Source organism: Arthroderma uncinatum, assembly GCF_011692745.1.
Source record: "Arthroderma uncinatum strain CBS 119779 chromosome Unknown scaffold3, whole genome shotgun sequence".
Classification (NCBI taxonomy): Eukaryota; Fungi; Ascomycota; class Eurotiomycetes; order Onygenales; family Arthrodermataceae; genus Arthroderma; species Arthroderma uncinatum.
In genome coordinates, this window is record NW_022983865.1 from 253,568 (window position 1) to 275,032 (window position 21,465).

At 50.6% G+C, this 21,465-nt stretch overlaps 8 protein-coding genes and 1 non-coding gene across 9 annotated transcripts; 5 read left to right on the forward strand and 4 right to left on the reverse strand.

Annotated features, from left to right (window-relative positions):
* Positions 1-93: 93 nt before the first annotated feature.
* GIQ15_03875 (CDP-diacylglycerol-inositol 3-phosphatidyltransferase PIS) lies at positions 94-1,140 on the forward strand (the record flags this gene model as incomplete). Its single annotated transcript, XM_033551292.1, has 3 exons — positions 94-319; positions 372-748; positions 802-1,140. The coding sequence occupies 3 exons, from the start codon at positions 94-96 to the stop codon at positions 1,138-1,140; spliced, it is 942 nt and encodes a 313-aa protein (XP_033405022.1).
* Positions 1,141-1,844: 704 nt separating this feature from the next.
* On the reverse strand, positions 1,845-3,603 carry GIQ15_03876 (TAM domain methyltransferase; the record flags this gene model as incomplete). The annotated part of the gene is made up of 9 exons (XM_033551293.1): positions 1,845-1,890; positions 1,945-2,364; positions 2,438-2,575; positions 2,632-2,695; positions 2,821-2,853; positions 2,921-3,104; positions 3,288-3,350; positions 3,409-3,507; positions 3,562-3,603. 9 exons carry the CDS (start codon positions 3,601-3,603, stop codon positions 1,845-1,847), a joined length of 1,089 nt encoding a protein of 362 aa, XP_033405023.1.
* Positions 3,604-6,338: 2,735 nt separating this feature from the next.
* Positions 6,339-7,690, forward strand: GIQ15_03877 (3-isopropylmalate dehydrogenase A; the record flags this gene model as incomplete). The annotated part of the gene is made up of 5 exons (XM_033551294.1): positions 6,339-6,389; positions 6,450-6,470; positions 6,530-6,598; positions 6,650-7,394; positions 7,458-7,690. 5 exons carry the CDS (start codon positions 6,339-6,341, stop codon positions 7,688-7,690), a joined length of 1,119 nt encoding a protein of 372 aa, XP_033405024.1.
* A 258-nt stretch (positions 7,691-7,948) lies between these two features.
* Positions 7,949-9,210, reverse strand: GIQ15_03878 (anaphase-promoting complex subunit 10; the record flags this gene model as incomplete). The annotated part of the gene is made up of 3 exons (XM_033551295.1): positions 7,949-8,196; positions 8,347-8,838; positions 8,901-9,210. The coding sequence occupies 3 exons, from the start codon at positions 9,208-9,210 to the stop codon at positions 7,949-7,951; spliced, it is 1,050 nt and encodes a 349-aa protein (XP_033405025.1).
* Positions 9,211-9,448: 238 nt separating this feature from the next.
* GIQ15_t0025 lies at positions 9,449-9,542 on the forward strand. Its single transcript has one exon. It is a non-coding gene; the product is annotated as a tRNA-Lys (tRNA).
* Positions 9,543-9,879: 337 nt separating this feature from the next.
* On the reverse strand, positions 9,880-13,244 carry GIQ15_03879 (calcium-transporting ATPase 3; the record flags this gene model as incomplete). Its single annotated transcript, XM_033551296.1, has 4 exons — positions 9,880-10,455; positions 10,506-12,579; positions 12,656-12,921; positions 13,005-13,244. The coding sequence occupies 4 exons, from the start codon at positions 13,242-13,244 to the stop codon at positions 9,880-9,882; spliced, it is 3,156 nt and encodes a 1,051-aa protein (XP_033405026.1).
* Positions 13,245-14,583: 1,339 nt separating this feature from the next.
* Positions 14,584-16,221, reverse strand: GIQ15_03880 (phosphatidylserine decarboxylase proenzyme; the record flags this gene model as incomplete). The annotated part of the gene is made up of 1 exon (XM_033551297.1): positions 14,584-16,221. The coding sequence occupies one exon, from the start codon at positions 16,219-16,221 to the stop codon at positions 14,584-14,586; it is 1,638 nt and encodes a 545-aa protein (XP_033405027.1).
* A 1,104-nt stretch (positions 16,222-17,325) lies between these two features.
* GIQ15_03881 (ubiquitin family protein) lies at positions 17,326-19,083 on the forward strand (the record flags this gene model as incomplete). The annotated part of the gene is made up of 1 exon (XM_033551298.1): positions 17,326-19,083. The coding sequence occupies one exon, from the start codon at positions 17,326-17,328 to the stop codon at positions 19,081-19,083; it is 1,758 nt and encodes a 585-aa protein (XP_033405028.1).
* Positions 19,084-19,554: 471 nt separating this feature from the next.
* On the forward strand, positions 19,555-20,780 carry GIQ15_03882 (phosphoglycerate mutase family protein; the record flags this gene model as incomplete). Its single annotated transcript, XM_033551299.1, has 5 exons — positions 19,555-19,590; positions 19,683-19,850; positions 19,893-19,978; positions 20,063-20,611; positions 20,678-20,780. 5 exons carry the CDS (start codon positions 19,555-19,557, stop codon positions 20,778-20,780), a joined length of 942 nt encoding a protein of 313 aa, XP_033405029.1.
* Between the last annotated feature and the right edge of the window lie 685 nt (positions 20,781-21,465).

Here is a 21,465-nt window from a genome sequence, read left to right on the forward strand (position 1 = left end):
CGCCTCAATTCTCCCGTGGACTCCTGAGAACCGCATCTGGTCCGTCGACGAGCTGAATACCGCCGTCTCACCACCGACTCTCACGCACGCGACATGTCTGGACGGACGAGAAGGCAGAAGGCTGCCCAGCAGGCCCACGTCGAGGACGAGAACTCCGACTCGGCCTCGCACTCGCATTCGAACCTGAACGGGAACTCGAACAAGGCCGTCGAGAAGGTGAATGGGACTACAGAGAAGCGCAGTGCCCGGCGCAAGCGGACGCCGTCGCGGGACGAAGAGCCCAGAGAGAACATCTTCCTCTTCTGGCCCAATATCATCGGTATGCAACTCGCAGGATATATATATATGGCTATAGTACTGACCGGCTCTAGGATACGTACGCATCGTCCTTGCAACTGCATCGCTCTACTACATGCCCCTACACCCTCGGACATGCTCGATCCTGTACAGCGTCTCATGTCTCCTGGACGCCCTCGACGGCTACGCTGCCCGGGTCTATAACCAGTCTACTACCTTTGGCGCAGTGCTCGATATGGTCACTGACCGCTGCACGACCGCTTGCTTGCTGGTGTTTCTCAGCTCTGCCTGGCCCCGATGGGCTATCTTGTTCCAGGGCTTGATCAGTCTCGATCTGACGAGCCACTATATGCACATGTACGCCACATTGACCATGGGCGGGTCAAACCAGAGCCATAAGAAGATTGATTCTAGCAGGAGCTGGATCTTGTATCAGTACTATAACAACAAGGTAGACGCCTCTCTTACTCGTCGCTGCGGACTTGAACTGACTTATCTGTTTAGGCCGTGCTGTTTACATTCTGCTGTATGAACGAACTGTTCTTCATCGGCCTATACCTGCTCTCCTTCTCGTCGCCAACCCTCTCTCCATCCCTGCTCCAGCCGAGCGCGATCCCCGTTGCCCAGCCGGGCACTCTCTTCGGTAACCCGTGGAGTGCCGGTGCCCTCGAGCTCGCCCGCGCTAATAAGATGGACAGCTTCTGGCCGTGGGTCCTCACGGGTATTTCCGCACCTGTCATGGCAGGCAAGCAGTTCATCAACATCGTCCAGATGGTCAAGGCCAGTCGATGGCTGGCAGAGGGCGATATTGCTCGACGACGGAAGTTGGGCATCGCAAAGTGAACCCTCGGAGTTACATTTACTAACAACAAACACGAAGTCTTCTTACTATCTTTTTAAGCATAAACCCGATACGTGTTATGGCTGTGCTAATGGTCAGTGGTGATAGCTACATATACTTTATCTTTTCCTTTCTTCCCCTTCATGTTTCATTTATTACCCTTCACAAGCTGTTCTTAATCATTTCATGGAGTTTTCTTGCTGGTCGGAAAAATGCCCTCCCTATCTATATTACCTATAACCCTTCAAGCCCTGTGTTCTGTTACTTGTCTACTTCTTCACCCATTACCTACCTAAGTATTTCTTTTAAACCATTCTTTGTGTTATCTTACTACCCCCTTGCTGCCCCTTGGTGTGCTTTGACATGATTCACAATCACTTGTTTCCTCTCTTCATGATTTTTGTATTAATAGCATAGAACCCTTAGGATAGGGTGAGGACTAGGAATCGGTGCTGATGTGTTTATGTATCACGTTTTACATTCATAATCTATCACTGTTTTATTGATCTATCATTGTTAATAGGCCAGCACTCTCTAGTTAGAAATGGTACAGAGATATATATTAGTAGTAGCTATGATATGAGTAGACCTTGCTAGATATGTCAATTAAGTATTATCTATCCAAACAAATGACAATAACGCCTCCGTGTCTTGCATATATATGGCCGTAACAATTATATAAAAAGGTTAGTTTCGTTAAGCGTCGTTACTTCTTCTGGCTTTTTTCTGGCTTCCTGCCATATACAAAGTACCTGCATTGTATTGTTAGTTGTCAACATAGATGAGGATGAGGAGAGAAAACTCACATCGGCCAATAAACATGCATTTTCCTATCCTTCACGTTTGCCCGTACGTCCACCAAGAACGTCTCAACCTCTTCTATCGACCACCCCAACCCTCTCGTAAACGGCCCTACGGTCAACGCCTGCAGGCCCTCTAACATATTAATCATCGTCCAGTTCCCGATCTCCTTTAGCTTGGGATCCTTCGCCCACGAGTTCTGAGGCCATTTATATACCACTTCGACGACGTCCACGAAACCAGCTGCTTCCATGCGTTTTTTATGGCTTTTCGCGACATCTAGGGGGCGCTCGAGCTTCACGCATGCCTCCAGCATCAACATGGACCATTTATCGAGCGCGTGGTCAGACGTCAGCGTGCCATCATCGGACCTTAGGGGGAGACAGATGTCTTGCATCTCCACGTAGCCACCCGGAGCGAGGTTTCTGTACATTTCTCAGTCGTTACTCTCTTTCCGCTAGTGACCCAAACAGGGGAAGGAGGGAGACAGAGCCCTACTCGTAGCATTGGCTATAGAAACGGTCCCAGTCTTTGAGAGAACCGGTCAGCATCCTGGAGTGAATCAGATCGAATTTCTGATGATATTGCCATTCTGCTTCGGCGTCGTCAATCAAGAAGCTGAGATTCGGAGGGACACTAATGTCGCGGGTCAATACCGGTGGAAGGGTGCCCGGGGAGACGCATATACATACAGACTCGGTTGGATTGGCGATAAGTCGGTACCGATGACCTGGTGGAAAAGAGGATGAGCTGCTGCTATGTTCGCGCTGTTCGAACAATATATTTGACCGTACAGACCTGTGCTGAGGGATGTTCATCCGCTGGATGTCTTTGACTTAGCATTCGCCGCCCGAAACATGGCTATTTCGTGTTCAACCTACCAAAATCAAGCGCCCAAAGGCCAGTGCCAGTGCCTAGCGATCTAGTATCAGTCACAACTCCCGCGAGATCGAACTGGTCAACCCGACTGCTTGTACGTACCGATATCGATCGCATTTTGGATATCGTCACTAATCGGAGATAAGCAAAGTTTGCCGTCTAACGACCGAAGAAAGACTGCATGCTGCATATCTAGGGCATCATATATATTAGCGGCAGTCGAAGTCGAATATGAGGGATCGATGTTCAGGGTCGCGAATAAAGTACCTAGGCGGTCATTCTCTATCTACAGCGCAAAATGACGATTAGCACATCCCGTCAAGACATGATAGGAATCACACGGAACACACTTCGTCGTTTGGATATGGATAGCCTGGTGTGCGAGATATCGTCAGTCTCAACTCTTCGTGTCCCAAGTCCTCCGGAGTGAAGATAAAAGATCTTACTGCCTGCTTTGTATGCGTGGTACCTTCTTCCATTCTCCATCCGATAAGCCAGGATGCTGGACGACAGCGAGGTAGAGAGCGTGGTTCTGCAAAGGCCATGGAAATGCGATCAGAAATTTGTCGTTATAAGAGCCTACTCCGTACATTTCGGGGCTGGGCTGAGCTGAGCTGGGCTGGTGCTGGTGCTGGTGGTGAGATATACTCATCGTTGTCACCGTAGGCTTCATCGTCCATGTCTGTGGCCTATACACAACGCATTAGTAACGAAGACAAGCGACACATTTCGGTTAGACGAACCTCGTCTACTTCTATTTGCTGGTTATTGTCCTCCTGTGCCATTATAACTACGAAGAAGGGTACTCGGCCGTTAAATCAATGCGGGATTGCGCTGGCTGGCATCAAAAACGCAAACCATAGCAGCTAGCCCGCGGTATATATAAGCCATGGCGGCGCGGAAGCGACTAGTTAGCCAAGTCCGCGCTCAGTTCCCATCGCAGGGACGGGCTTCGCTATCCCATTCGCCATCCTGCTGGCCAGGAAAATCCAGTGTTACTTTAGCGCGCTGAAGCTTCTTGTCTCTTTGACCAGTGACACTCGCAGCGTTTGCGTTGGAAGACGGGGTTGGAGGCTCCCCCTGAAGCCCGTGGCCTTTGTCGCTACATCTCGCTCTCGCAGGCTGCGTTCGACCAGCAGCAGTTCGCTCGCTCTTGCGTCAGGCTTTGCCACGTATTCTAAGGGCGTCAGGTTTGCGTTCAACCCCGGGGTTCGACAGCCATGAAGTATATCTACCGGGGCCAGATCACACGATGAGCAGCGCCTTACATCTCTTGCAGTGTAGGGGGGTGGGCCAACGGTCGCTAGTGACCAACGACGATGCACAGCCAGGCAGGTTGGGCTTCACTCGAGGGCCCTGCGAGGTTGATATCTCGCTGCGACTTGATAGTTATGCGTGCGGACGACGGGTCGCGGTCCGTGGCTCAACCTTGATACGGGCCGCCCTACCACTAAGATCCTTCAGCGATTTCTTACCCCGGCAGTTGTTCTCCATCTGGAATATGGAGTACGGAGAATGGAGTGAGGAACTCTCCACCTGAGTTGTGATGGCGTTTCTTTTGGCCTTGGCCCAGCCGGGGAACGAAACAGCCTGTCGTTCGTCACTCCACCTAGGAGTTATCGACCTGGACGGCTATCTTGCGCGGAAGGAGTTTCTCAACTAGGTATACGGAGTACAGTTGAACACTTCAAGGACAGCACTGAATATGGGACCCAAGGCAACGCCCTACTCCTTACTGAGGATCTAGAGCAAGCATTTGAAAGCTGCTGGAGTTCGCTGCAGTATGACCATGGGAAGCTGCATTGTGCGTCGTACGGACAACCCCGTACGTAGCACCGGGGTTTCTAGAACTCGCATAGCTACGTGACTAATGCCGGGGATGTATGCAGTATATTTCGGATGATATATCCTGTTTGCAGGAGATGTGTCCTATAATATGTGAGTACCCTAACGAACCTCAAATCTCCCGCCATGTCGTCCCGTCCTCGTTTAGGCAGCACGATGCACAGGTCAATCTAGACGCAAGGTCCAAGTCTATATCCTTGACGGCAGCAAATGAAGCTTTTGACAGGAACGGGGATGGCTGGAGGTCACCTAACGTAACGGACGGCAGCCCAAGACCACCAGGTTGCCTCTTTGATGATTATACATACTATGCTTACTGATAGTGGGTAGGCTGACCGGAGTATATACTTATTCCAAAAGCAGTCATTGTGTCTTGGGGTCTTAATGGACCTAGATATCCAAAGTTAGTCCTGGTGGCTTTGACCAGCTCGGCATGCAAGCAAATACCGGGCTTAGAACCCGTCACAGTACTCCGTACATGCGCCTATTGTGGTGATAGTCGACTACCAGGACTCGGCCTTGGTGGAAAAGACCGTGGAAGCCGTTCATCTTGTCATATCAGAAGCGAGAGGGTTAGCATGGACAATGAGCCAAGCTATCGAGCAAGGCATGCATATGTAGAGGAGAGGTTGAAATGACGCAATGTTCTGCTGCACACGCAAGGATAGCCCGACATATTCATCAAGGACGGCTGTTGTGTAGAAGCCGCGGAAAGCGGCTCCGGCAGTAGCGTAGAAATGCATGCTGGGGGGATGAAGCCAAGGAGGAGATTCATAATACGCTATCTCATTTTTAATTTATGCGGCAGATGGAGTATAGAATAAAAGCGGAATTATATACGGAATAAACGGGTGCCAGGGAGCCAGTATTTAACTTGCGAGCTGGGTGTCGCCTTCACCCTTTCGAGTATCGCCATATTTTGGATATATTTGAATTCTGACTGATCAGCAAGATTCTAATAGCCTGGTTAGGTGGCGGGAAGTTTTGGGTGGTGGTGGTGGGTGGCCTGGAGGAATATTGACCAAGACAGCCATAAATCCCTTGCACGCCTGGTCTCTCGGGGGTTGAAAGGCGCCAGGCTGCACCTTCTTTTGCTTTTTGTTTTCCGTGTATTGTATACGGAGAATTCTAGCCACCTTTCGCGCTTAGGTTGTAATTCAGGCTAGAAGTTGCTGCATCTTGACTCTTGACTGCATATTTCGTACGGAGTAGTTTAGTTTTCTCTCGGACGAGGCAACATATATACTGACTAAGCACTGCACGTGGTATGACATACAGAATATACAAGTCAGGTGTTAGGCGGTGGGTGACTAAGCATAATATTTCCCGATTAGGAAGTTTACACTTGATGACCCTGTGTATACACAAATGTCACCATGAGTAAGCAGTTAGACCAATGATAGTTTAAGTTCTGATACCATATCATACGTAGTGGTATTAAAAGACCGGAAGAATATAACTGCGGAGGTCTATTATTAATCTCTCTCCGCCGATGGTCGGACCTGAAGACGCCGAAGTCGGGCCGAGGTGGGCAGGCCAAAGGCGGCAAAGAGCTTCGAGGGCAGAAAACACCCGCAGGTATATAAAGAGCTAACCACCAGGCTTCTGCTATACCGTCGACTACCCTGCGTTTTACCTGCAAGACCTATCCCTGAGCTCCTCTCTCTATCTCGCCATGGGCAAATATAACATCGTCGTTTTCGCTGGGGACTGTTGCGGGCCAGAGGTTGGTTCCCCGCCATACAAGCTACAATCGATGGAGCTAGTACTAATGCACTTTACTTAGGTCACAGCAGAAGGTATCAAGGTATGCTACTCCAGGCAAATACCTGAAATAGAGGACGGCCAGTCGCTAAGGGTGGATAGGTTCTGAAAGCTATTGAGAAGAAGAGGCCCGAGATACAGTTTACCTTCCAGGACCATTTGCTAGGCGGGGTTAGTCCTGATACAATGAAACCCATGAGCTAGCCGGATATTCGCTAACAGCTTATCCTCCCCCGCCAACAGGCCTCAATTGACGCGACTGGGTCAGCCCTTACAGACCAGGCTCTCGCGGCTGCTAAAAGTGCGGATGCGGTGCTTCTTGGAGCAGTTGGAGGTCCCAAATGGGGTACCGGAGCAGTTCGTCCAGAGCAGGGAATTCTCCGACTACGAAAAGAGATGGGGACCTTTGGAAACCTTCGCCCATGCAACTTTGCTGCTCCTTCGTTGGTCGACATCTCCCCTCTCAAGGCCGAGGTATGTCGCGATGTCGACTTCAACATCATCCGCGAACTCACGGGTGGCATCTACTTTGGCGAGCGACGAGAAGACAACGGCGACGGAACAGCTTACGACACGGAGCCCTATTCACGTCCTGAGATTGAGCGGATAGTTCGCCTCGCCGCGCATCTTGCACTGCAGCATAATCCTCCTTTGCCGGTGTGGAGTTTGGACAAGGCGAACGTGCTGGCCACAAGCCGCCTGTGGAGAAAGGTTGTGACAGAGGTCATGGATAAGGAGTTCCCGCAGGTTAAGTACGGCCATCATCTAATCGATAGCGCGGCCATGTTGATGGTGAAAAACCCTCGTGCCCTTAACGGAATCGTGGTCACTAGCAACCTGTTCGGTGATATCATTAGTGACGAGGCCAGTGTCATTCCCGGCTCGCTAGGGCTACTACCAAGTGCCAGTTTGAATGGCATTCCAGATGGCAAGGCCAAGGTTAACGGAATATATGAGCCTATTCATGGTATGCATGCTCCCCCATGGTGATGTTTCAGTTGGGTCCCTGCTGATTGATGTCTCGTTGTAGGCTCCGCTCCCGATATCGCTGGAAAGGGAATTGTAAACCCAGTCGCTACAATCCTTTCCGTGGCGATGATGTTGCAGTATTCTCTCAATCTCCCCACCGAGGCTAAAGTAATTGAAACTGCGGTGCGGAATATAATTGAATCCGGACTCAAAACTGGTGATATTGGCGGGAAAGCCACGACAAAGGAGGTTGGAGACGCAGTTGCGGCAGAGGTTGAGAAGCTTCTCTCATAGAACTCAGGTCTCGTGGGCGTTCGAAATAGAGTAGGGAGTCAGCGGAGACATGAAAATAATGAAGACAACGGAGTAGGTGGGCATGATCATGGGTATTTCGCACATTTTATGCAGGACGAACACTGTGAATAGATGAATGTCGATGTCAAGAGACGAAAGGAACATACATATATCTTAATCAGCTCGCTAGGCTATGCATTTAGCGCTAATGGAAAAGGGGGTATCAATATAATAACATTGTCATCAAAGCGTAAAGCTTCATCGCAGCTCCGGCTCCATCATCCAGTCGTCCTCGTCGAATCTCGAGACATTCTCACCCTCCAGCTCTCCGTCATCGGAATGCAACATGCCCACCCCAAGGTCGTGGTGGAGCAGCTTCTGCCCGTTATCTGCCCTGCCCATACGGGTATAGTATTTATCATCTCGAGCGAAGACCTGAAATCCACGGACATGCGTGTCCTTGCCGTTCTGATGATTCTCGCAGACCTTCACTTGGAGCACCATTACTTTTAAAACGTTGCCTGCAGATGGGTCGTCGTCGTCGTCATCGTCGTCATCGTCAACTTCATCAACCTCGTCGAGGTCATAGTCATCACTATCCTCTTCTGATTCCGATTCGATTTTTGGCTTGCCTGGAGGATCCATCCTCGAAGTACCATTGGGCTGCTTCGGCTGGTTCTTGTTGACAGGTTTAGCACGAGACTCGGGTGTCCGTGACCGTCGTCTCCGCTGACGTTCCTCGTCCCTTCGAGTCAGTTTATCTATCTTCTGATGCCTGCCTCCGACCCCGTCGAGCTTGATATCGACCCAGCCACAAGGCGTGTCTCCCTGCCATGTAGCAAATTCAACGAGGTCATTCCCTCCCATGCCAGCCAGGAATATCATCTTTGTAGGCGTATAGCTCTCGTCGAGCTCAAAGTCCAAATAGACGCGTATCCGCACTATGGCGACGCGTTTGAAGAAGTGTAATGCCAGGGTATGTGGCTGTGGTCCGTCAGACTGCCAGAACTGGTTCGGAGACGGGTTACGCAGGGCTGCCACGCCACTTCCGGGTTTATATGTTGAGACCGTCCATGACGCGAGAGACGATATCTCGCGGAGATTGGGCGGTATGGGAGCCGAAGAGTCCTTTTCATCCTCCAGGTCGTCTATCGGTAAAATAGCTTCTTAGCACGGTGTAATTTTTTTCAATATAGTGGAGGGGTCATACCATCCTCGTAGCTGTGCCCCTCGACGGCATCTAGGTCCTCTGCACGATCTCCGTCATCTTCGTCTTCGTCTTCGTCCTCCTCATCACCTTCGCCCTCTTCCTCGTCGTCCTGTTCTTCGTCCTCGTCGTCGAGCTCGTCTTCGCGGTCAGAGGATTGTTCTTGCCCGGGCGTCACCTGCTGCTGGCCCTGAGATCTCTGCCGGGGGGTATACGACGGTAAGAGCTGGGGAACCCTTGCTGTCGACATCGAGGCGCCATCCCCAGACTGAAACGCCGCTGACGGTGTGCGGTGCGGGCTCTGTCTAGGCATGGGTGAGGGCCGAACGCGGGTATTAGAGTAAAGAGACAGCTATATCGAGTGAATGTCAGGTCATGCAGCGTGGCTTCTCATGGTTCCGGCGACCGTCTCTCTGCGACTCCTCAAGACGAGAGCACAATGGTGTATGTAGCATCTCATCTGTAGAGTATTCCATAGTGGTGTAGTTAGCAGTAGTGTATGTCTCCTGGTGCTCAAAAAGAAGTCAAGGGTTTCCTCCTACATCAAACAAGCCTGGCTAGCTCAATCGGTAGAGCGTGTGACTCTTACTTCTAGCAAGTTGGTCGTCCATCACAAGGCTGCGGGTTCGAGCCCCGCGTCGGGCTTCTTTTTTTTTTTCTTTTTTCACCCACCATAATAATATAATTGTGACAATAATAATAGACGATGATGGTAATATATATGTATGTATGATGATGATACTCGAAATTGGTTTTTATGGTGTTGGTTGGATCTATCTACAGGATAGCTAGTGGAAACAGAATGACATTCATCTAACTATCATTATACGAAGATATCCTCAAAGCAGTTTAGAAGCAGTTCTTACCACTCGAGTATCGCTTTTATACTACTATTACCTTACCTGGTCCTCTAGCATCAATATACAGCTAAATATCAAACGTGGCTCTCACCATCCTATACTTCCACCACTGATGGCAACTGTTATTCCCCCCCAGCGTTAATCGCCTGGAAACGAGGCGTTTCAGACTTGGAAGCCATAGACCGTGCCTGGCGACGGAAGAACACTCGCTTCCCCCACTTCCACGCCTCGACTCCCAGGAAGAAGAGGGCAGACTCGACAAAGACGATGCCCCATTCCCAGGAGATGCCGGTGTGGCGGAAGACCTTGTGGTTGATGACCGGGATATAGAGCAGCGGGAAGATGGTGATGAAGCCTGCCATGATCGCCCAGAAGAGGAACTGGTTGCGCCAGACGTCGTGCATCCACTGGGTGAAATACTTCTTGGAGCCGGGCTGCATGCGGAAGAAACTGCGCCGGAGGTTGACCATCTCCCAGGCGAGGAAGAGCGCGAACCAGGTCAGACAGACGAAAGTGGTGGCGCGAGCACGGAAGACGGTATCACATTCTGGAGTATAGTCGCGGTTGCAATGAGTGCCTAGGTCGCCGTCGCCAAACCCGAACATGACCAGCGAGAAGGCCGACAGGCACAGTGCAGACATCCAGAGACCATAGGCCAGGATGTCGACGATGATCTCCCAGGTGAAGATTCCTTGTTTCTAGCCGGCTGTTAGTTCTGCAACTTATGATACGGATAGGAGCAACTTACGCTTTGTGGTGGCCTGTCCATAATATCAGGGGCGGCAATCTCCATTCCAAGGCCCATGTCAGGCATGCCGGATGTGATCATGATGATCCATAAGATCTCGACGGGAGCCAGCGGGAACACAGACTGGTTATCATTGTCCTTGAATGCCAGCCCGATAAGCAACGTACAGGCTTGAGCAATGTTCTCAGCCAACAAATGCAGCACAAATTTCTGAATGTTATCAAAGATACGACGGCCCTCTTCGACGGCATTCAGAATAGATGCAAAGTTATCATCCGTTAGAACGATATCAGACGCATCCTTGGCGACATCGGAACCACTCTGGCCCATGGCAATGCCAACATCGGCATGTTTCAACGACGGAGAGTCATTGACTCCGTCGCCTGTCATGGCAGCGAACTTGCCACGCCGATGAAGAGCTTTGATCATACGGACTTTGGTGTGCGGAGCACATCTGGCAATGACTAGCGGAAGCGTTGGTAGATGGTCAATTTCGTCGTCGGATAGCTTGTCAAACTGGCTGGCCGTCATGACCATGGCATCGGCTACATCGCGTGCAACCGTACTTAGGTCCGCGGGGATGATACCAACTTGAGCTGCAATAGCACGGGCAGTCCCAGGGTGATCGCCAGTAACCATGTGGACTGATATTCCGGCTTTATAGCACTCTTCAATGGAGCCGGCAGTCTCAGGGCGAGGAGGGTCATACAGCCCAATCAGACCACAGAATTGCAGCTCCTTTTCAACGTCTTCACGATTGACATCCGTGTCTTCTAATGTATTGGGGGTAGCATCATATGGCCGACTAGCAAGTGCGAGAATACGAAGACCGAGTCCGGCCAGCGCTTCCATATTCTCGAGGATGTCATGGCGGATGGCATCAGTCATGGGAACTGGACCCTCAGCTACATCCATAACAACGGTCGTGCATGAATCAATGATACGTTCAACTGCGCCTTTGGTGAAGACCATCTGCTTATCTTCCGATTCGGTGAGTTTCCGAAAGATTACAGACATCTTCTTCACGTCAGAATCAAAGGGGAATTCAGCTTTCTGGTGCCAGATCGCCCCCTGCCCTTGTACCCAGCGGTCCCTATTCCAATTGAATCTTGACGCAAATACCTGGATTGCGATCTCCGTGGGCTCGCCTCTGGCGCGCCATTCATTCCCATCGCTCTCAGATCGATAAACATGCGCAAGGTTCGCCATGGATGCAATGTTCAGGAATTCTTCAAGCTGGGGGTTGTCCCTGATAAGCTCATCAGCATCGGTGGGTTCGGCAACCTTCTCGTCAGTCATTTTGACGGGAGGAAGGGTATCAAGGCTAATGTCTCCAACTTCAGGGTTGAATGGCTCGTTGGAGGTGCCTACTGAATACGTTCCTAACGATGGAATCCAAGCCTTCTTCGCCACCATTTTACCCTGAGTGAGCGTTCCGGTCTTATCAGAGCAGATGTTCGTGACGGCACCGAGGGCCTCGAGTGAATCCAGCTTTCGTACAATAACGTTTCGTTCAACCATTCGTTTGGTGCCAACGGCCATGGTGATGGTCAAGACGACCACGAGGCAGGCGGGGATCATACTTAGGCCAGTAGCAACCGCGTAGATGATAACTTCGTTATTGCTGCTCCATTTGTTGGCACTCATGACAACGATAGCGAATAGAACAGCAACGCCGAAGAGGATAAGGGCCAGCTTGGATAGCTTTCGCTGAAGCGGAGTTCCGACGTTGACACCAAGGAATCTTCCCACGGCATCAGTGCCAGTTAGAGTCCAGGCTTGGACATACCATCGCTTCTTCGTCTCACCGCTGGGTCCACGCTTTACCGGCCGGCGTTTGCTATCTGAGGCTCTGAGAGCAGCGGCAATTGAACCAATCTCGGTGTTCATACCGGTGGCAATGACAACGCCACGGGCACGTCCACGGGTGACGGTGGAGGAACTATAGGCAATGTTCAACCTGTCGCCAGGGCCAACATCCTCCTTGAAGGTCGTATCGCAGTCCTTCTGGACAGGAAGTGATTCTCCAGTAAGAAGGGCCTCGTCGGTTTCGAAATTAACTGCTTCAACAAGTCTATTATGGAGAACAGAGCAACGTTAGCCCTTGGGACAATAAAACCACAGCCCTGAGAAGAAAAAGGATAGCATACCGAAGATCAGCGGGAACGGTATCACCGGTTTTTAACTCGACCATATCACCAGGGACGATATCAATAGACGGAATGACAATAGTTTGTCCGTCTCTCGAAACAGTCCCGGTTGGGGAACTCAGCGAGCGGAGAGAGTCCATCGTCTTCTCCGCAGCATATTCTTGAAAGAATCCAACGATGATATTAAGAGCGATGACAGCAGCAATAACGCCACCTTCAATCCAAGATTGAATTCCAAAACTCACGGCCATTGCCATGATCAGGACCTACGCCAGCAATTGGATCAGACCAACAAAGTTCTCATATAGAAGGGGGGGTAGAAGGGGTAGAATGAAATGGGCCGCTTAACTAGCATCATAGCATTTGCCATCTGGCGGATGAGGATCTTGACGACGGAAACACCTTCACCTTCCTCGAGCTTGTTCTGGCCGTATGTGTTGAGACGGGCGTTTGCCTCCTGGGTGGTAAGTCCATCGTCTGCGTGGGTAGCCAACTCTCTGGTGGCCGCTTCCGCTGTAAGGCAGTGGGCTGGGCGGGAGAGGGGCCCCTTGACAGGCTCGGAGCCTGGGGCAGCTTTCTTTTCTCCCATGGCCGGAATGAATGATATTGTGGTTGAGCAACAGGGGAGTCAATATAATGTGATTCCTTGGATCCTATCTAGGCTATCTCTAATGAGCTGCAGCCAGAAAGTTCCGAACTGCTTCCGCTCAACAAATAAGTGAGGCAGTAGGAAGAAACGGGGGAAAGAGTGATTGATGCCAAATGGAAGATATAGATGAGACAGGAAAGATCCGCCTCTTTTAAGTGAGAAGGGAGTCAGTCCGGCTAACGTGCCTCGGAGAAGAACGCCTTGCCACCTCAGGTCTACCCGCTCTCCCCCGAATTCTCTTGGGAGTTGAAGTACCTTGCTTGGGAGCAGAGGGTGATGCAACTGCGCAGCCAATCACCCAAGGTCCAAACTGCCGAGCGTCCGCCGGTTTTTCGCTAAAGCCTCTCCATGGCCCATGATCCCATTCGCCCTATGACTTTCCGCCTTCCCCACCATTCCGCCGGCCGGCGAAACAGCATCGAGCCTGGTGGCAACTCGGTCCATGGCGAAGGATAACGCCAAGGGATCCCTTGGCCACCGTAATGAATATTCCTTGGCAATCGGATCGAGAAACAAATTAGATCTCGCTCTGAAATCTCCCAGTGGGTTCAGGAGCAATTGACTCTTGGAAAAAAAAGGACGTTGCATTGTTGTCAGAAGACGGAAAACTGGGCTGCATGAAAGTCCGTATACCGGTGTCAACCGGCCTGTAAGGTTTTCGATCCTATACGATGATATTCCATATTCTAGCCTGGGACCGCGATATGCGAACAGGCATACATGCTAAAGCGAGTGCAGAGGTCTAGGAGGGACCTCCCTTTGAGAGTCCCCATCTGAGAGCTGCTGTCCAGGACCGTGGACTTCTCAGATAATGTATATTTTCACAATGCTCTTGTATAGATATAACCAGCAAACCCAAATGAGCTGGTTGCACAGGAACCCACGGAGATACGAAACGTCTTCCACCGTCGTTCATGGTTCATCGAAGATTTCTTGATATCGGGAAGAACGCCAAGACCAGGGGATCCGTGGGTCAACAGTGCGTCATGATGACTAAAGCGCCAAGGTAAGAATGGCTTGGCACAGATATTTTGGTTCTTGGCATGGGTCTGGGCCACGTGATATCTTGGTCGGGACGACGATGGGGGAGAAGATAGAAGGACGGAAGCGAAGAAGAGCAGGAAGAGCAAGAAGAAGGCTATTCTACATGGTTCGCACGGTCAAGCTAGTAAAGAAGACTCCGCCGCCAAATTCCTGATATCATACACATGTCCGATACAACATCCCCCCAAAAAGAAGAAAAAATATGGTCAATGATGAGCTAGACGACTCCAAGGGTTCAGTCCTCTACAACCTCCCCCAACGCCTCGCCTTGCTTTATTCTTTGTCCCTTTTTGATGTGCCATTGCCATCCGCCCTTTCGCTCACCTGTCCAAGAAACATCAAAGCTCTGGCGGTTGCCCATGGGCGCCTCGAAGACTAGAACTATCGAGCTGCCCAGCTGGAAGCCACCCATCTCTTCTCCTCGCTGTAAAGCATGGCCCCCGAGCGTCTTACTGGCGTGTCCATATGTTGCCTCCGTGTAGCCGGAATAGGGCTCACCTCGCTGGGCAGCAAGGGCGGCCTGACGATCGGCAGCAGTGTCGGTGGTTAGGCTGTTCGTTCGAAGTTCGGCATCAAAGTTGATCTTTATTGATCCCACATTGGTTGCACCGACGGGCGTATAACTGAAGAAGCCCCAACGCCAACGGCCTAACAGGACGACCCGTTCATTAAGTGTGAAGAGTCCTGCCAATGTGCGTTGCAAGTAAGGAGAGACCGAGTAGAGTTCCCCGGCAAAATGTCGCCGACTTTCGACGACCCAGGAGGCTGGTGAGTGGAACCTATGATAGTCTCCCGGTGCAAGGTATATCACCACATAGTACAGTGCCCGATTCGAGGTTGGCCTCGGCGAATACCATGCTGGCTCTCCCTTCGCGAGATCGGCTTTCACTTTCTCTTCAGAAGTCAAGCTAGATTCCATCGATGCGTCCATTGAGCCGTTCTTGTCAGCGATGTGCTTTGTAGTTCCGGAGAGTAGCGTAGGTAGTGTGTAGCTCAGGCCATTCATTTTGGCAAACTCCTGGTCTGCGGCGAGATTTTCAGGGTCGGTATCGTCGTCCACCTTGTGCATAGGTCGGGTGGTGGGATGCACGGGTTCTGAATCCGGGCTTACGGTCCCGAGCCCAAGCAGTGCTTCAAGACTGTAGGTCATCCCCTTCACCTGTTCCACCTCTCCACGCTCAATCATTCCAAATTGAAGAATACGTCCGTCAGAAGGTGAAAGCAGTGCAGACGGGTTGGGGTCCAGGGGTCGCACTCCTGGCTTCAGCTTCCGGTAAAAAAATGAAGCTAGATTGGGGTATACGTGGAGATCGGGCTCATCGACCTCGTCCAGGTTCACTCCGAATATCCAGGAGTAGAGCTTAAAGCCTGGGACGCGGAGAGGATAGGGCAAGACCAGCTCGTTGAATCGGCCCCATATGCGAGATACGAGCTTCAGCGGCAACGTAGACATGACCTGGACCTGCCATGGCCCGGTTGGACGTACCCGTTGCCTGGGAACAACCTCCTGAGGCCGGTCCCCCCGTTCAGCTTCCATCAGCATCCTCTGCTTCTCGGCCTGCTGGGACTTGTAGAACTGGGCAAGTCCGAGAAACGCAATTCCCAGCCCGACTGGAATAGGGTACCATTCGATTTTGGTTTTTCCGAGTGCAGCTCTCAGTCTCGATCCGAATGATTCCTTCTCATCATCCCCGGATTTTTGCTTGCCACCTTGGGACTCCTGGTTGCTCCGGTATTTTCTAGATGACGAGAACTGCCTGCTTGAAATTATCTGACATCTTCCATTGCATCTGCCCGGTGCCAGCCCACCAGAAAAGCCGTCCCAGGAGCCCTGCCGGAGACTGGCTCTGGCCTTGGAATAATGCCTAAGCATCAGGCGCGACATCGTCCCTCCACCGCCAGCTCTTCAGATGATGCCAATCCCCATAAACCTCCTCGAGCACAAACGCAAACGTGCACCTAGCTGCTAACTTTCCTATCCCCGTCTAGCTGTATATATTTTCTTTTCTTTCTTTCCTTTGGCCGTCAACATGCAAGTTTGTTGTCTGTTTGCTAGAGAGAGAAAAAGCAGCTTGGGAAGACATGTCCGGAACAATGTTCTTCCACTACCGCGACTTCCTGCTCCCAATGCGGTAATCAGGGCTACGCATCAAAGAAACCGCGACGTCTTTTTGATATTCTCAACTTCATCTTCGTTTTTATCACTTGGGAGTTTTCCAGGGAAGACGAGAGTGCCTGTCTACTTGAAATCACGGCCCGTTTGCTCGTCGAGTGACCGTCGTTTGTGAGAAACCAGCCAAGCACATGAGCGTTTGGTGAACTGTCCAATAGCGGCTGTCTGAGGTTGGCTATATATAAACCGGCGGCTGCAACGGCTTCCGACAGTACAAACTCCATGCGTTTGGAGAGTGCCATATTTAACACCTGTGTCTAGATATTTCCTTGGGAGACCATGCTATAACAGTCACTCACATACCATCATGCGCCTATCTTGACCTTCTGCGGGGTTGCGCTGTTCTGGCTGTGACATCACACCGAGGCGACGAACACAGTCCATCCGCTCATTCAATTCCACGACAAAAGACCAAAGCAGCCTCGATCGGAAGAGAATGGCATCGAGTTCCTCTATCTCGGGATTGAATCCCAAGTCTCACCCGGCGGAAGTGGATGCTCAGCCTATTGTTCTCCATGTCGTTTCGCCCTCGTTCGACGCTCGACGTCGCATTACCTTTAACGACCTGCCTCTATCCACCACAGTCTCAGAGGTGAAGGCCAAAATCACCCAAGAGCTGCCGAGCCGACCACCGCCTGAAAGCCAACGGCTGATATATAGGGGGAAACCATTGTCAGACAATGACGAAGTTTTGAGGCGTATAGTTGAGCCATCAGATGTATATCTGTCCTTTTTTCCAAATACCACCAACAGACATAGTTTGGCTGACCTTTAGCTTGCTTAACCCAGACTCTTGTTTATTCAATGCACCTTGTCCTACCTCCTTCTACCGCTTCGGTTTCGTCTTCTTCTCTTGAATCAAAAGTTCCCTCATCATCTTCCGGCGTACCCTACGATCACGATGCACGGTCGAACGTATTACGGTATCGAGGCTCACAGGGAAGCAACGACAACTCGGTTCGAGGGCGACCTGCTGGGCATGCCACTCCGCCGGAAGATGACCCCGGACTCAGTACTATAAACGAACAAGGACTTACTCAAAACCAGGACCGAACAGCGAATAACACATCTCCTCTATCACATCGATTCAATCCCACCACAGGTATATGGGAAAGACTAGGCCAGGCCAATCGCTCACAGAACCCTCGCACACCCCATGAGTCGCGCTCCTCTACAGCCTTTTCGTCGCCACAAAATCCAGTATTAGCGCCTCCGACTGGGAGTCCCCCCGTGCTCCCTCGGCAGCAGAGCCAGCAGCCGCAACCTTTACTAGAACAACAGCAGCAACCCTTTCAGCCTCGTCTTTCACGCAGTGACGTACCGGAACCTCCTCAGCCCCTTCCCGCACATCGCACCGCGAGTTACCTACCTAACCAGGCTGGCTCAAACCATCATGGATCAACTTCACCCCAGGGTTCAGAAAGTAGGAGATATCGATTAAGCCTCGTAGTACGAAGTATCATCACCATGGAGAGCCAGTTACATGGTGGTGTTATTCCTAGGGTTGATGAAATATCAGCTGCTCGTAGCCAGCTATACCAGCACCTTGACGAGCAACATCGCAGCCCTCTGGAGCCTCGAGACGTACCAATAGAGGGATGGATTACACGAGTGTCAAACCTGGCTACCCGTGCGGATCATCTCCGACTTATGAGAGCTAGAAATCAGAGCTCTGCTTCGTCCCAACGGGCATCGTCCAATCCCTCAGTCATGCCCAACGGTTGGCGGAACACACCGTACCTGGTGGTATCTCCATCAGGGTATCAGGGCATTATACTACCCCCGTCCAATTCGCTTCCCGCATCTGTTAGCAGAGCTACTACCACCCACTTCCTCCCTCCCGCTATACCCTTTAATCCAAATGGCGGAGTACGACACATCAACCCTTATAACCCGCCAATAAACCAAGGCCAATTTCGACCACAAAATCGAAATGGTGTAATCATAAGAGGAACAACCCTTTTCAGAGTGGTAAGAGCGATCTGGCTGTTCATACGACTTTACTTCTTTTGTTACATTCTGAGCGACTCCGGAAGCTGGCTCCGCATTTTCCTTGTTACCCTCGCTGTTGTGTGGGCCTGCCTTTCAGAAACCGACATTCCCCAACAAATACGACGAGCTGTCTTGACTCCCATTCGACATCACGTCGAAGGGCTTTTCCCGGTACCGCATGGTCCAGCCCAACCGCCACGCGGAGGGCGAGATGCGAATGATGAACAAGGAAGCGCTTCACGAAGGTCTACCGGTAACCGCCAGCCCACAAACGAACAGGAGGCTCCTCAAGGCCGTGACGCGAACGTTGGATTTTGGCAGAGAAACCGGGGCATTGAGAGAGGCATTGCTCTTTTCCTTGCATCCCTCATACCTGGAATCAGTGAACGGCAGATAGAAGCCATGAACTTTGTGAATGCTGCTCGAGAAAATGCAGAGCGTTCCAGACAGGAACGGGAAAATCGAGCGGCTCAACAGGATAGAGATGCTGCGGCACAGCAGGAGCCCAATGTACATGGTGAACAGGCGGATGATCATCAAAATAGAGACGGCCAACACCACGAGGTATAGTAACAGCGGAAAATAACAAGCCCTCTCCTCGGCTACTTGATTCCTCGTTTTGTGCCTGTTGCATTTATCACTCGGCTTTTTATTGAACCACTAATTGACTTTTCTAACGTTTTCTTTCATGCGACTTGTTATGTGTATACCCTTCGACAGCGTTTTGGCATCGTCTTTCAGCTTGTAATATACTCCGCCGAACTGAATTCAAAATTGTATTTTGTCCATTCATATACGACCAGGTAGTTGTAACGAGGGCTCATACTACTAATATTTATATCCTCCGTATCCTAACTGTGTATTAACTATTAAGTTAACTTTGGAAACTCTGGGGAACCTCGGCACTAGCGATGGGAGTTAAATATTAAATCCTTTTTATATATCGTTCCCTCAATCCCAACACAACTATTATTCCCACTAAGCGGTATAACTATATTATAGACGATACAGGGACTCTGTGCAGGGAATATCTGGCTTCAAATGCCCCTTGATACCATCTACCTGACCAGGCATGGCGTAAGTCCTTGACTCCTATTCCCTGCTGCTATATATCCCCCGCGATGTCCAGGCCCGGTCTACTATATTGACAGCCCAAATAACCAATTCAGCTTCGTCTAAACTGGTCCATAGATCTCTCTACGGGGACTTACCATGCTAATTACCCGACTCCGACCGGCATTCCCGTCGACCCAACCCTGACTGGGCCTGGGGTAAAGCAGTCGCATGAACTGGCGGCTCATGTTAGCAGCGCGGAGTTCAAACCGAAACCCTGCCGGGTATACTGTAGCCCATTCTACCGCTGTCTACAAACTATACAGCCGACAGTGGAATTGCTGAGAGAGCTTCAAGGGCGTGAGAAGAAGGAAAATGTTGACCTGAATGTCCGGGTCGAGAACGGACTTGGGTAAGCTCTTGGGTTTATAGACGAGAAACTTCGTCCTCTCCTTTTCAATTTTATGGCTTTTATCAGCTAGCTAATTTGTTATAGGGAATGGTTCGGGTCCTCGTCTTTCTTCACGCATCCGTCGCCTGCATCATTCGATGTTCTCGATCCTTTGTTTCCGGCACTGATCTCCCCCTCATACACCGCACACGTTTACCCAAGCCCGAGTGGAGAGACAATAGCCCAACTCCATGATCGTGTCGCAACAACTCTGGAAGTTATCATTGCCGATGTAGATGACGAGATTCACGAATATGAACGCACGCATCCAGAGGCTGCTCGGGAGAGTTATTCCCTGATCATATGTGCACACGCTGCACCATTGATAGCCATGGGCCGGGCTTTGACGGGGCAGATGCCAGACGACTCATCCACAAAAGATTTCAAGGTCTTTACAGCGGGATTAAGTACGTTTAGGAGGCGTAACCAGAGACCGGTGTCATCCCAGGAGAATGAGACACACGGGGAGGGCAGCCAAATGGTTTCTGGCAAAAGAATACCTTCGTGGCGTAGTGGGAGAGGTGTTGGTGGTGGATGGGATTGCATTGTGAATGGAGAATGTGGATTTCTGAGCAATGGAGCAGAAAGGGGTTGGTACGTAACTCGATACTCTCACGCCTGAAAATTTTATCTACTGACTGATGTTCACTACCTTATTAGGCACTTCCATGGAGAAGAGGACTTCAATTCAATGCCCGCGCCGGTAGTGGCAGCAGAAGCCGGGTCGAAGGAAGACTCCTCCCGGACAACTACCAAGCTCTGACACTCATAGACGCTTCCTTGCTATTTTTGCCCTTATATTTAGAGTCTGGCTTGAGATACACTAACGATATCCAATATATAGATTTACGAAGAATTGTGCAGATTTAAGACAACGGTTAGATTAAAACAACAATATGGGCTATTTATTGGACCAGGTCCAGATAAAAATCATACAAAGAGCCTAGATTGTCATCTCTAACAGAGCGTAGCAGCTATAGCCTCTTCCTCCCTCCCTACAAAAGACTAGATGTAGCATGGCCCTCGAGACGGTTAAGAGTATAACAACACTACACGGATCAAACTTCATGGTGGCTAGCGAATGTGACGGAACATCATAAATACAGACTAATGCTAATATCAAACAAGAACAGCTACTCGAGGGCCGGTAAAGCGATACGGCGAGAATGTTACGGGCTAACATTAGATGTGCGACCGAGCAAACGAAAGACGAAGAGGTGAATACTCGACAAGGGATAACCATAGCATTCAAGGATCTAGATGAGTGCATAAAAGTTGCCTCTCACTATCTAAAAAAGCACTGATGCTTCGATTGAATGTCGTGAAGAATTGGATACATCGTTAAATCATAAAATGTATTGCGCCCGCTCAGTCATAGGGAAAAAACGCCATGGTATCCCCCGTTCCATTAATTGAACACTTTTGTTTTTGCAGGGGCTGGGAAAAGA